Source organism: Panthera uncia, chromosome E1, assembly GCF_023721935.1.
Source record: "Panthera uncia isolate 11264 chromosome E1, Puncia_PCG_1.0, whole genome shotgun sequence".
Lineage (NCBI taxonomy): Eukaryota > Metazoa > Chordata > Mammalia > Carnivora > Felidae > Panthera > Panthera uncia.
The window spans coordinates 6,374,132-6,387,867 of NC_064814.1; the positions used below are offsets into that span (position 1 = coordinate 6,374,132).

General features: G+C 48.2%; 2 protein-coding genes across 18 annotated transcripts in view; both read left to right on the forward strand.

Annotated features, from left to right (window-relative positions):
• CD300LF (CD300 molecule like family member f) overlaps window positions 1-1,544 on the forward strand; it is a 104,170-nt gene extending 102,626 nt beyond the window's left edge. For all 17 annotated transcript variants that reach the window (XM_049635812.1, XM_049635813.1, XM_049635815.1 and 14 more), the window contains one exon: window positions 1,170-1,544. The gene's annotated coding sequence lies outside the window, so the exon portion shown is untranslated. The remainder of the gene's footprint in view (window positions 1-1,169) is intronic.
• Window positions 1,545-1,945: 401 nt separating this feature from the next.
• On the forward strand, window positions 1,946-6,457 carry LOC125926405 (CMRF35-like molecule 2). The gene is made up of 3 exons (XM_049635833.1): window positions 1,946-2,323; window positions 4,358-4,469; window positions 5,171-6,457. The coding sequence occupies exons 1-3, from the start codon at window positions 2,206-2,208 to the stop codon at window positions 5,436-5,438; spliced, it is 498 nt and encodes a 165-aa protein (XP_049491790.1). The 5' UTR covers window positions 1,946-2,205; the 3' UTR covers window positions 5,439-6,457.
• Window positions 6,458-13,736: the final 7,279 nt, after the last annotated feature.

Here is a 13,736-nt window from a genome sequence, read left to right on the forward strand (position 1 = left end):
CCCAAACACTGCTCTTGACCAGGTGCAATTCTTCACTGATGCTCCACTGGACATTGGTCTTGAAAGATGAATAAATTGGCTGAGTGGAAAGTGGGAATAGCTTATGAAAAAGTGTAGAGATATTAAAGATCATGGAGATTTCAAAAATTAGCAACAGTTGTATTTTGTCAGAGCTTAGTTTAAAGGGGTTGGAAAGGTTTTTAGTAGGAATTAATGAAGGGTCTAAAATGGCATCCTCCGCACCCATCTCAGACCCTTTCTGGAACAAGATGTAGTTCAGGCAGGTAAATAAAATTGTCCATTGAAGGTTGGAGTTTCAGAATAGAAACTGTTAAAAATAGGCATTCAACATGGACGAGAGCCCATTCTCTACAGGAAGTAAGTTTAGGGTAAAAATCGGACGGTATTCTTCATGTTTGTAGAATAAATTTTATGACATGGAACCTGCCCAACATAATCATGGACTGTTCCAGAATAGTGAGTGGAAAAGGCAGAGGTTTAAAGGAAGAATACCAGCTGGGTGCAACTGGCCAAAACATAATTTTCTTTTCAGTAACACGGTAGAGTAGACAGGATGATCTTCAAGGCCCCCCAGAGCCCTCATAACCGAGATCTTAGACTCAGAAAGACTTTTAAAAGAGATGCATCTCATTACACGTGGGAGGTGCTCAAAATGCCTTGAATGAGGGTGACGATGATAATAGATGTTTTCTGAGTTACCGTAATTAATGAAATGGGCATCCAAAGCAGTAGTGGCTGAAGCCAGCTTGCATCGGCTCATAAGAACTGATTATGGGCTTATCTTCCCAACCCCGTGTCCAGTGACAGCATGTTGTTGGCCTGAAATCAGTCGTGGTGAGAGCATTTACACCACAGAAATTGGCAAACAGTATAAACCATGGCTACTCCTCGACTCCCCTCACCCCGCCTTGCTCCTTACCCAGAGTCAGTTTACCGGCCTATCACGGTCTGCTTGCTTAAATCTGATATAATTGTCTAAGTGCCCTAGCCTGGGTGCAATTAAACTGGACTGGAAACCTCTTCCCACTCCTTCATGTGGACTGGCTGACCTCTCCAGATGCACGTGGGTTGACCCTAGGATTCCTCCTGGGTCCAGGTTGAAACTTTGGAGTCACTTATGAATTTTGGTTCTTTTTTTTCCATCCCAGCTCCTGGCTCAGCTCCTTCCTGCTTGTCCCTACTTTCTCCCACCCACCACACACTGAGGTTATAAACACCGTTTGGAAATGTGTGACCACTTTACATTTTTATAGAGGGCACCCCAAAGAGTTGTATGGCTAGCCTGAGAGAGGAAGGGGAGAAAGTTGTAAAGAAAGATGGTGAGGCTCCGGGTACTGTGATGGGGGGTCAATGGGAAGGAGTCAGCTCATGCCCCAAACCTCTGTCGAGAAGCCTAATAGGGTCTCCTTGGGACTGAGCCCTTCTCAGCAATGCGTCACTCCTCCCTCAAGTGTAGTCTGGATGAGAGCCAGGGGTTTACTTTTCCTCTCTTGAGAACATGTGGAGAGCAGAGTAAACAAGAAGTTGTACTCTTGCAGAACAAGTTTGAATTGCAGAAAACCTAGAATGCAGAGCCTCTCTCCAAAGGGAGATATTTTTGTGTGTGACTGAATTTCACGTCCGGCAAAGGCTGCCAGTCTAAGGATAGGGCAAGACAGTCAGCTCACTCTGCTGAGAACTAGCTTTGTTCCAATTCTCCCTGTCCCCAAGGGCTGGCATCCCTATGTGGTTACTCAGTGTTTCTGGGCTTATAGAGCACAGGTCTCTACTTATCTTTCTGGCTGTAGTCTCCAAACCCTCTGGCTTAGGTCCTAAGTTCAGATGTCCCTCCAGGTCCCCATACCTGAGCCTGGAACCACCTATACCTCCTTGGCAAGTTTCCCCTTGGGCTTCAGGCATACAGCTACTGAGGGGACCCATTGAGATAGAGTCCTGGGACATGGCTTGTGTTTTCCAGGCTCTTTGTCCCTGACGGGCCCCAGCTCTGTGACAGGCACCTTGGGTGGCTCTCTGAGTGTGCAGTGTCAGTATGAGGAAGAGTACCAGAGTTATAAAAAATACTGGTGCCGAGGGCAGAATGAGGGCACATGTGACAATATTGTGGAGACCCAGGGAGAAGCAAAAGAAAAGAATGGTCGCGTGTCTATCAGAGACCATGCTGATCGCCTTACCTTCATCGTGACCATGGAGAACCTCACTGCAGACGATGCTGGATCCTACTGGTGTAGAGTTCGGAAAACATGGTACCTGGGCTTCTGGTCATCTGGCACTTCAGTCCAGGTTAAGGTGTCTGTTTCCCCAGGTAAGAGATCTTCTCACTCCATCAGCGGAGCTTATGGGACATGACTGAACATGGGGATGAGGATGGGTGCCATACTGAAGAGTGTCTTTAGGCCTTGTCTAGTCCTTAGTCCCAGTGGTGTTGGGAAGAGCCTATGATGAGGGCAGAGAGAGAGGTGACTGACCCTTTAGCCTTGGCATGGGTGGGGGTGAGTAGCCCAAGGTGCCCTCACTCTCTCACTCCATTGCCTGGGAGGCCCCTCCCTGCTGGACCAAGGCTATTTCCACCATGCTGTTTGGAAACCTGCACTGAAGGAAATAAACTCGTTGCATATACATCTTCAGCTTGCTCACAGAACATTCCCTCTACTATACTGTCCTGAAATTAACCTCACTCCTCTCATTTCAAAAAATAAGCTTCTTGAGTGGAAGCTGCTCCTTCTCCTACCTCGATGTGCTATAGGGCTGTGAAGCTGTGTCCAAATTCTCCCACCCCTTCATTACAGCTTCCAACCTATTACTGTCCTATCTGCCTCCTTTAACATTTTTGTCACATGGCCACACCCCTCTACCTCTCCTTTGCATGGCCTTCCATTAGCTTCTAGTTTACTCCCTAATCCCTGCCATTGTCTTGGGAGTTTTTAATGAATAACTAGTCCAACATCCTTTTCTTGGGTTCCGTGACCTTCTTGACTGCAGTGGCCCACATTTCCACTTTCCAGAATTCCACTCCATGGCAACGTTGCACAGCTTGCTGTCACCCCAAACTGGTCCATGTTCAGAACCCTACACTCAGACATTGTACTTTTGGACAGCTTTCTGTGTATCAGCTTTCCCACACCCTCACCCCCACTGGCCCTATCTATTCTCAACCTCACATATGCCTCCAATCCTTTGATGCCTCTCTCCATTCTCTCCCCATTTATTACCCATCCTGCTCCTGCCCTGATCTCACTTCCTTCCTCAACCCTCATGGAAGACTACATTTTCTTCTCTCACCAGTACCCTCCACTCTTGTGCACCATTTCCCTACCTACTTCTCGAAAACTTAATCCCTGGATCCATCTTAAAATTAGGGTGAGCAACCACTGGGGGTTGCCCAGGACTGGCAAGTTCCTTGGGATGCAGGACTTTCAGTGCTACAACTGGAAAAGTCCCAGGCAAGCTAGGGCAAATTGATCCCCTACCTAAAATCTATTTGCTCCAGTACTGCTGAAGAATAGTCACAGAAGGCACCTATGGGTGTCAATACAAATTCATGGTTTCTAATATGACCCTCCTGTTCTTCTACCTTACTAAGGGAGTACGGGATACCAGACGTGAACTCTCTCAATTTCTTTTCTTCTGCGCTTACACACTTCTGTGCTGCTTAACTCATTCTTCCCTCTTTCCCTTCTAGGTGGAAGGAAGTTTCCTTCTGTTCAATAACGGTCATCCTGAAGCTGGCTTCTCACCCTGTAGCTCCTTGCCTCTCCATTCCCTTGAGCCAAATTCTCTCTTTGCGCATCTGTATCCTTCTTCCATCGATTATCCACACTCTTTACCTCAACCTGGAAACAGGCTCGAGTCCTAAAACTATCTTGTAATCCCTGCGGCCTCCGCTAGGCGTCACCATCCCTCATGTCTTTCCTTTGTCTGCCTGGAAAGTAGCTGAGGTCCATGTCCTCCTTTGTGCTCCTGCTGCACCTGATGGAGTCTGCCCCTGTACTCACTTTCTATTGACCTGACTCCATCTATTTAGACTCATCCCTGTCCCTCCTCCCTCTGGGGCTCCTCGTCAGCTGCGGAAGCCCCTGAGAGACCCCTGCTGTCACCCCAGGCAGAGTCAGACTTAGGATGGAAAGAAAGACCTGGCACTTACTAGAGATGGCTTTTATGACCAGTTCTGAAAAAGTCTCACTTGGTCCCTGAGGGGCTCACTCCATCCAGGAGGTGGCCTGGGTCTAGCTTCAGAGTCCCTTTTGTGAGTGGGTGATGGTGTGCAACATTGGGTCCAAATGGGCACTTCATGCATGGCTAGGGAGAGGGCGGCACCTGATGTGTGACTTGTCTCTAGCACCACGTAAAACCGCAGAGGAGACCACATGTCAAGCTGCATCTGACATCTTTCCGGGGCTGAGTACCAAGCAGAACTTCAGTGCTGAGGAAGTGTTGATCCACTGCTCGGGGTAAGGGATCACAACCTACAAATCACAGAAGGGGTTCAGAAGCCTTATGGGACCTTTGGGTGGGGGCTGACAACACACCATGCTCTTTTTACCTCACTGCTGCTGGGTTTTCTTCCAGTTCTGGTCCTGATTTTTACATTCTCCATGGCTGCATGGGGATTCCTCACGGAAAATACCACTTGTTCTGTGAACCCTCTCCCACATGGGGCAGCTACAGGGGACCAGGAGGCTGGTTCAGGTGGATGTGCAGCCTCTCCGACCCCACCCCACCCCCTCTACTTCTCCACCTGGTTCTGGACTCCAGGTTCTGGTTCTGTCCTCCCAACCCGGGCTTGCCTCCAGAGGTCTTGGCTGTATCAGAGATCCTATACCAGGAGCCGCTTGTGGGGGCCAGAGCAGGGAGATGGACTGGCTCCAGGCTGTTTTTCTCCTCCCAAAGATACCCAGAAAAGGCCATGATGTTTCTGTCAGGTCCTGCAGGACAGAGGACAAGGATCAGGACTTTAAAGTGAGGGTGAGGGTGGCTTTCATGATCAAGGAAGGGGAGGGGGCCCAGAGAAGTGCTGCCCTGACACGTGTCCTTTCCAGGTTTGATCCTAAGTGATTTGGGCTCAGATTGCAGGAACAGGTGGGGAGAGAAGGGTCCTGGCCCCAGTCCCTTGAGGAGGCAGCTCACTTTCTGTCCCTATTTCCCCGGACAGGTCCTCGTCCAGCAGTGTCCACTTGCTGCTCCTGGTCTTCCTGAAGCTGCCCTTGTTCTTGACATTGGTGGGTGCTGTCCTCTGGGTGAACAGGCCTCTGAAGGGCCCTGGAGGAAGTCAGCCTGACAAAGAGAAGCCATCACGTAGTGCACCGTCCCCAGGAAAGCCCTGTCCAGGAAAACAGCCTTTCAGACCAGATAGAAGAGACCTTCAGACTCTGGACTCCAGGGCAGGGGGGCAGCAGTGCCTGGATTCTGGAGGCACCTAAGTCTTCTGGAGATATTGTTCCTGTATCTCAAGGGAGAATCCTGGGTCTTGGATGACACTTGTTGCAAGTGCTCAGGTGCAGGAAGGATGAGTGTCCTGGGCCAGTGTTTGGGGTCCTCCTCTCTCTATCCCAGATTCCTTGGCCCCTTGCTCTTATGCCTACCTCTCAAGGGCAAGAATTCTCTAGAGGTTACTGGAAAGTCCAGCCCTTTACTCTTTTCATTGCCACAAAAGCTCCTCAGCTCAGTGTCTCCCAGGGTAATAACCACCTCCTCCCTGTAGCCAGGAGGCTCCCTGAGGACTTACCCCGCATAGTCTTAGTCTTCGGGCTCAACAGGGCTTCAACTTCACTTGTGTCCCTGTGATCAGGGAATGTACGCTGTGCTCAAACATCTCTGCCTGGGCTGGCCATGACTGAAGAGCTTTCGGTTAAAGCCCTGGAGCTGGTTGGAGCTGCAGTGGGTGCCCCCAATATCACTCCCAGAATTCTCCACCCTTGTGGGCCTCCTGCACACAGGGCTGGTGGACAGTCCACTGTAGCAGAAGTGTGGCTGAAGCCACCTGTCAACAGTTGGTGCTTTCCATAGGAGAAGCAGACAGTTTTCTAAAGACAAGGACACAGAGGTGAGGAGTACCTCCCCACATCAGGTTGACATGATGCCACAGCCACCACGGAGCACACCAGCCCTGGAAAGGGCTCTGTTGGGTTTGAATGCTTGTCAACGGCTCCCTCCCTGAAGTTTGCAGCGAGGCGCGCAGTCTGTTATAAGCACGTGTCACCATCTTCACTCAACTCCTTGTGTGTGGAGCAGCCCTCTCATCTCCACCAAGCCCAAGCCTTCCCTGGGCTAGTGATGCCAGTTTCCAGAAAACACTCCAAACTCCGGAGCACTGAGTTTGCAGGCAGGGCCGCCACACTCAGAACCTGAACCCTGGCGTGGCTCCCACAAGGGCAGGGCCATTGGAGGAGAGCTGGGACTGGCCCAGGACTCCGCTGAAGGAGAAATTCAGCCAGGGAGGCACATCCAGACCTTATTAATAAAACACAGGGCGGTGTAGGAAGCACAATGATGGGCAAGAAAGAAGCTTATGATGTACTTTATTCTGTTCCAAAGTTATTTCAAGCATTCTTGTTTCTTCACTTTCCAGATAAATTTTCAAGTAAACTTGTGTATGATCGGAATCGTATTAAACTTATAGATCAATACTGGGAACATTGACATCTTTACTATGTTGAGTCTTCCAGTCCATAAACATGGTATCTCTTGCAATTTAGTTAAATATTCCTTGGCTTCTATCACCAGTGTTTTGTAAATTTAAGTATCTGGATGTTGCATGTGTTCTGTTAGATTTATACCTGGGTATTTTGTCTTCTTTTTGAGCACTCGTGAACAACACTGTACTTTTCCTTTCATTTTCTACATCCTCATTGCTAGTTTACAAGTAAGATTGTGTGTGTAGGTGTGTATATGTGTGTGTGTGCATATGTGTTTATGTATGTATGTATATGTGTTGGTATATATGTGTGTATGTGTGAGTGTGTGTATGTGTGTGCATGCATGTGTGTGTATGTGTGTGTATGTATGTATGTGTGTATATGTATGTATGTGTGTGTGTATCGATCTTTATTCATGCGACTTGTTAAATTAATTTACCAGTTCTAGCAGTTTGGTAAAAATTTTTTGATAGATTCTTTGGGATTTTCTACACAATTATGTTGCCTGCACAAAGGCACAGTTTTATTTTTTCCTTCCTAATCTGTGTGCTTTAGTGGTGTCCCGGAACCCTAGAAGCCCCTGGAAGGTCTTAAACATTCTGATGACTATGTGGAGCATGTAGCATCGTGGACCCACTGTTTTCCAGCATTTCTGCTTTTAAAAGAGAAGCCAGGAGTGAAGTGGCTCATGTGTACATATAGGCAACAACCTCCACTTAAATAAATATTGTGATCCAAGCAAAACCTATTCATAAGTTCATGCAATTCTCGGATGCAGTCTGTGACCAGTGAGTAAAGCAGAGAAAGTTCAGAGCATCGTTGTGTCTGCCTAGTACTTACACTGGGGCCACATGGTGCCCCCAGCAGACTTGGGACCTGACCTGTCCAGTGCACAGATGGACTCACAGTATTGTGGTGTGGACCTCCTTGGGGCAGGTCCAAGTCTGCTCCCTGGCCTTATGACTGGGGGGCCGGGGCCTCAGCCCTTCTGGGCCCCTCATTCTTTAATCTGATGTGAAGGCACTATATTAAGATTCTTCCAGGTGGCAGCTCTAAACCGGGACTGTAAATTTCTTGACACTCCTGTTATTGAGAGTTGGGGGTGTGTCCCCTCCCCTTGAGTCTGGGTGGGCCAGGGCTGTGAGGTCAGTAGCTTAGAGCAGATTCCCAACTTTTCCCCGTAATTATCCTCCTAAGGATATCCTCCTAATGATGTTGTTTAGTAATTTTCTTTTATTAGAACCCGCCCGCCCCGCCATAGGTATGAAATTTTAATACCAAAGATATACTATACGCCTATGTTCTATATCTCAATCAGTCGATCCATCTATCAACTGATCACCTATGTTTTGTACATAAAAATAATTTTCGGTATAAAAACAGCATTTTTTTCACCCCCCAAAAAACAGTGTTCATCGCCATCGGACATCAGAATGCATGGATAGAGTATGGTGACAGTGACCCTGTGTGACTTCTGAGGCAAGGCCCAAAGGAACCCTGTAGCTCCATCCTCCATTTCTTGAAATGTTTGTTTTGGATACTCTCCTTCTCAGAACCCAGGTCCACATGGAGAGGCCTCCTGTAGGATCTCAGGTCAACTATCAAGATTGAGATCAACCTGGCACATGCTCTAGACACGCAGAAAAGAAGCTTCCAGATAACAGCAGCACCCAGCCATTTAGGTCCCCCCCCCCTCCACTGCCATTATGTCTTTCCAGCTGAAGCCCCAGAGTTTTTGGAGCAGAGACAGGCCATCCTTGCTGCACTCTGTCCGAATTCCTGACCACAGAATCTGTGACATGACAGGCAGATTGCTGTTTTGTGCCCTACAGAAGATCTAAGCAGAGAGAACTGGACGTTCCAGTCCCAGGCAGGACAGTTCAGAGGAACATGCTGCCTCTGCCGGATGCACAGTGGGCTGGGGGGAGGCCCCTGGGAGACATAGCCCTAGGAGACACAGCCCTGTGGTGGGAACCTGGGGCCGACTCCCCACGTGGTAACATGCATGGGCTCCTGGGCCTGGAGGTATTGCCCTTTTCAGAGGTGTGAATCAGAATCATGTGGGCTGGAGCTGTCAGCACTGGTGGGAGGTGTTCCCCACAAGAAGTCACCTGCTGCTGTAAAACACCCCCCTGCCTACCCAACCCTCTCTGCAGTGCCCTGACCACATTCTAAGGAAGCTTCTAGTTGAAAATGGACCAGCACCTTTCCTCACTGACAGACTCAAGGAGAGGAACACAGCACCAGCAAAATGCAGCTGGAAACATGTCAAGACATGTCTCCAGCAGCAAGGGAAATAAAAGCAAAAATGAACTTTTGGAACCTCATCAAGATAAAAACTTCTGCACAGCAAAGGAAACAATCAACAAAACTAAAAGTCCAACAGTGGAATGGGAGAAGATATTTGCAAATAACATATCAGATAAAGGGTCAGTATCAAAAATCTATAAGGAACTTATCAAACTCAATACATGAAAAACAAATAATCCAGTGAGGAAATGGGCAGAAGACATGAACAAACACTTTTCTAAAGAAGATATCCACAACGTGGATGGAACTGGAGAGTGTTATGCTAAGTGAAATAAGCCATACTGAGAAAGACAGATACCATATGTTTTCACTCTTATGTGGATCCTGAGAAACTTAACAGAAACCCATGGGGGAGGGGAAGGAAAAAAAAAAAAGGAGGTTAGAGTGGGAGAGAGCCAAAGCATAAGAGACTGTTAAAAACTGAGAACAAACTGAGGGTTGATGGGGGCTGGGAGGGAGGGGAGGGTGGGTGATGGGTATTGAGGAGGGCACCTTTTGGGATAAGCACTGGGTGTTATATGGAAACCAATTTGACAATAAATTTCATATATTGGAAAAAAAGAGAAGATATCCAGCTGGCCAACAGACACATGAAAAGATGCTCAACATCACTCATCATCAGTGATGATGTTTTGATACAAATCAAAACCACAATGAGATACAACCTCACACTGGTCAGAGTGGCTAAAATTAACAATTCAGGAAACAGCAGATGTTGGCGAGGATGTGGAGAAATGGAAACTTTTTGCACTGTTGGTGGGAATGCAAACTGGTGCAGCCACTCTGGAAAGCAGTGTGGGCGTTCCTCAAAAAATTACAAATAGAATTACTTTATGACCCAGCAATAGCGCTACTAGGAATTTATCCAAAGGATACAGGAGTACTGATTCATAGGGGCATATGTACCACAATTATTATAGCAGCACTATCAACAATAGTCAAATTATGGAAAGAGCCAAAATATCCATTAACTGATAGATAGATAAAGAAGATGTAGTATGTATATACAATGGAATATGACTCGGCAATGAAAAAGAATGAAATATTTCCATTTGCAACAATGTGGATGGAACTGGAAGGTATTATGCTGAGTGAAATAAGTCAGTCAGAAAAAGACAGATATCATGTTTTCACTCATATGTGGAATTTGAGAAACTTAACAGAAGACCATAGGGGATTGAAGGAAAAATCAATTACAAACAGAGAGGGAGGCAAACCCTAGGAGACTCTTAAATACAGAGAACAAACTGAGGATTGACGGGGGTGAGGGTTAGAGGTTGGGGCAAATGGGAGATGGGCATTGAGGAGGGCACTTGTTGGGATGAACACTGAGTGTTGTATGTAAGTGATGAATCATGGGAATCTACTCCTGAAGCCAAGACTACACTGTGTACACTGTATGTTAGCTAACTTGACAATACATTATTTTTAAAAAAAAATGCAGCTGGAGAACTTGCTTCATGAGTGCCAGGGCCCCAGGACACAGAGGAGGAGTCCAGATGGCCAGTTTGGCTCAGTCTAAGAGAAATTACAGACAACATGACCTCTCTAAGGAAGGAGCTCAGAAAAGAGATACAAGTCCCGAAAATGGTTCAAAATAAAATAAAGAGACAAAAAAGAACAGAACCCAGGAAAAATGTAAGTAAAAGAGAAAAAAAAACACCACTGAAAAACAAAACGGTTGAGAGGAAAATGTATAACTTTGAAATTTAAAAAGAAAAGGGCTGTTTTTGTGTTGTTAGTTTTTGATGAGTAAGTGGGAGGAAGTTAAACACAAAGAGCCCAGCATCCTGGGTTTGCATTGTTCAGCTGGGGTGAGATGGGGGGTGGAGGTTAGGGGTGTGGGAGCATGGAAAGGCCAAAGATCAGGCCAAACCCAGGAGTGGGTGATGGTGGGTGTGAGCTGCCTGGGGGATGGGCAGGGTCACAGACAAGAAGGGAACAGATCTGTCCATCTCGATGGAAAAGTCCAAACAGTCCATGGAGCCCCTGCACATAAGGACCAGTGAGGCCAAGGGACAAATGGGAGAACAGAAATGAACTGTTCTGGTGACGACTGGGTGAATCCCCTGTGCTTGGAGGCCACCGATGTAGATAAGGGGACAGGAATATTTGCATTGTTTCAAAGCCCCTCCCCGCAAAACATTGATTACTTACAGAGGGAAAAAGAGTGACTTCAATGAGTTTCAACAAATTTATACTCACAACGACCCAGTTCTAAGACACATTCGGATTCTAGCATTGGATTTAGAGTTGCTTCCCGCCCTCTAGAAGGGAAGGGTTGTCCTCTCACATATAAAATATTGAAAGAATGTCCAAACAAAATAATTTCCAGGGAGCACAAGAAAGCCAAAGATTTTAATAGGGAATATACAGGGCAAACAGATCAGATGCGGGTTGGGCGATGGTCCAACCCTGTTTTCCATCTTTTACGTTCAAGGAATTCTTTCTTGGAGGCACTGATGCAGCAGAAGGTGGAATCGGTGGACCTCTGTGCAGCTGGCCCATTGGGGGTCTTTGTCCTTGTGGACACACTCTGGAACTTGTTGATTTAATCCAGGTTTTATGCTTACTGGTTGGTCTGGAATTGGAAAACCCATCATTGGCCAGAGTCCTGAACGATGTAATAGTTATTTATCCTTGGCAGAGCCACTTGAGTGTGGCAAGGAGAGAAGGTACCAGGAGGATCCACACAGGAGGATTCTCTGCTGCAACATTGAAGGCCAAGATCCCCGACCTGTGCAGAGCAGGGAAGGAGTCAGACTTTAATTCCTGACAGCAGGACGCGGGGAGTCCTCACCTAACAGGGACCCCCATCTGTCTCGGAAATGTAATCATTGCCCTTTCCCTGACCAGAGCTCAGAGGGTGTGGGGGTGTCCATGGTGGGGGGGGCTGTGTTTTTCCTGCTCAGACTGACGTATCTTCCCCTGGAGTCCCCCGGACCCCACATCACAGTCACAGCAGGACCCAAGCAGGGGCAACTTCACAAAGGTCAAAAGCACAAAGTGAAAGTTGTGTAGCAGGGCCCTGAGCAGGGATCGTGCTGACAGGAGTGGGGTCCCTCTTCAGGGGCCGCTCCAGGCCCTTCCTGTCCACCCTCACTCCCACCCCCAGACCTGGAGGACAGGCCAGCCCCGGTCCCTGCCCAAAAGCCCCTCTGAGGGCACGGCCATGCTGCCCAAGGCGAAGCATTCAGGGGCTTCCCAGCAGCCTTAGCCTGGGCTCCAGCACCTCTGCACCCTGATTTCATCCTGCTTGTCGGCTGCCTCCCCCAAATCCCCTCCACCTCAGCAGCAGGCCAGCCAGGACCAAAGGTTTCCCTTTGCCTATTTGATTCTACTTCTGTCCCACCTTGTGTAAATTCTGCCCTCTCTCAAGCTCATCTCATATAACATTTCATATTACCATTCAGCCTGGCTGAATACCTTCTGGCTTCTCTTGGGAGGGGTCTCTCCCAACTCTCAACCCCATCTGGTAGCACATAGGAGGTGCACTATCTCATACACCCTGAACAGTGGACACATGGTCTAGTGGACCATTGGGCCCTTGCTCACATACGTCCCCCTGGGAGTCCACATCAGTATCCAAGAGTCTGATGCCCTCACCCTCTGCCTCATCCCCTCCCCCACAAGCAGTGTCAGGGCCCCCATGCAGGCTGGCTTTGTTCTCTCCTTCTGCCTGCCTTGAGCAAGTTTTGTCATGTGCATTTCACAGGGGGTTTTCTTGAGAGAGAAGACATGCTCCCTTGTACTTCCTGAAATTATCCTTGAACTCACTGTGTTCTGTTCCCAAGTTCCAATCCCTGTGGGGCTGCGGTCCCATCTCTCCACCTACAGGCTTCCACCCATGCCCTTCAGTCTCCTAAAAGTCCCTCATCCTCCCCTCCTGACTCTACAGAACAACTGGTCTCCAAATAGTCATGAGCAGGACAAAAGCCAGTTGTGAAGCATGAGTCAAGTGCCTGGCCTCATTCGGACACATTGTCCAGCAGGACAAAGCTACAAGGAATTGGTCCTTGAGAAGGGAAGGAAGAAGGAGTGGACTGGAAGGTAGGCCATGGAAGGGGCATCTGGGAGAAAATGCACCTTCACCCTGAACTCCGATGGGGTGAAACTGGGTCAGGGGTGTGCCCTTTGAGGAAAGAGTTAATTCATTGTTCTTTGGATGCTTTTGAGGGGGTAGGCTTCAGGTTGATGGCCCAACCTCTCTACCGTGTTGGGAATGTGAGAAAGCAGGAATGCCAGCTTCCCACTCTTTCTCAGCATTTCCCAAGCACTTGGGAGGGGAGGGCTGGATCCATGGAACAAGTACCAGCCCTTGACAGTGGGCAGAATTACTCCCCCTCAAAGATGTCTTAATCCCCAGACCTCTGAATGTGCTAGATTCCTTGGCGCAAGAGAATTAATGATGCAGATGGATTTAAGATAGCCAACCAGCTGACCCTGAGATGGGGAGGTGATCCTGAGATATCTGGATGAACCCTATGGAATCGCCAGTGTCTTTATAAGTGAAAGCACACAGGAGAGCCAGTGTCAGAGTAATGAGGGTGAGAAAGACTCAACCACCCCTGCTGGTTGATGGAAGAGACCACGAGCCAGGGGTGCAGCGGCCTCCAGAAACTGGAAAAGACAAGGAAGCCCTTCTCCCTTAGAGCCTCCAGGAAGAGCCAGCCCTGCCAGCACCTTGAGTTTAGCCCAGTGAGACTCATCCCAGACCTTAATCTCTAGAACTTTAAGATCATAACATCGTTTTGCCTTCAGCCACCAGGGTGG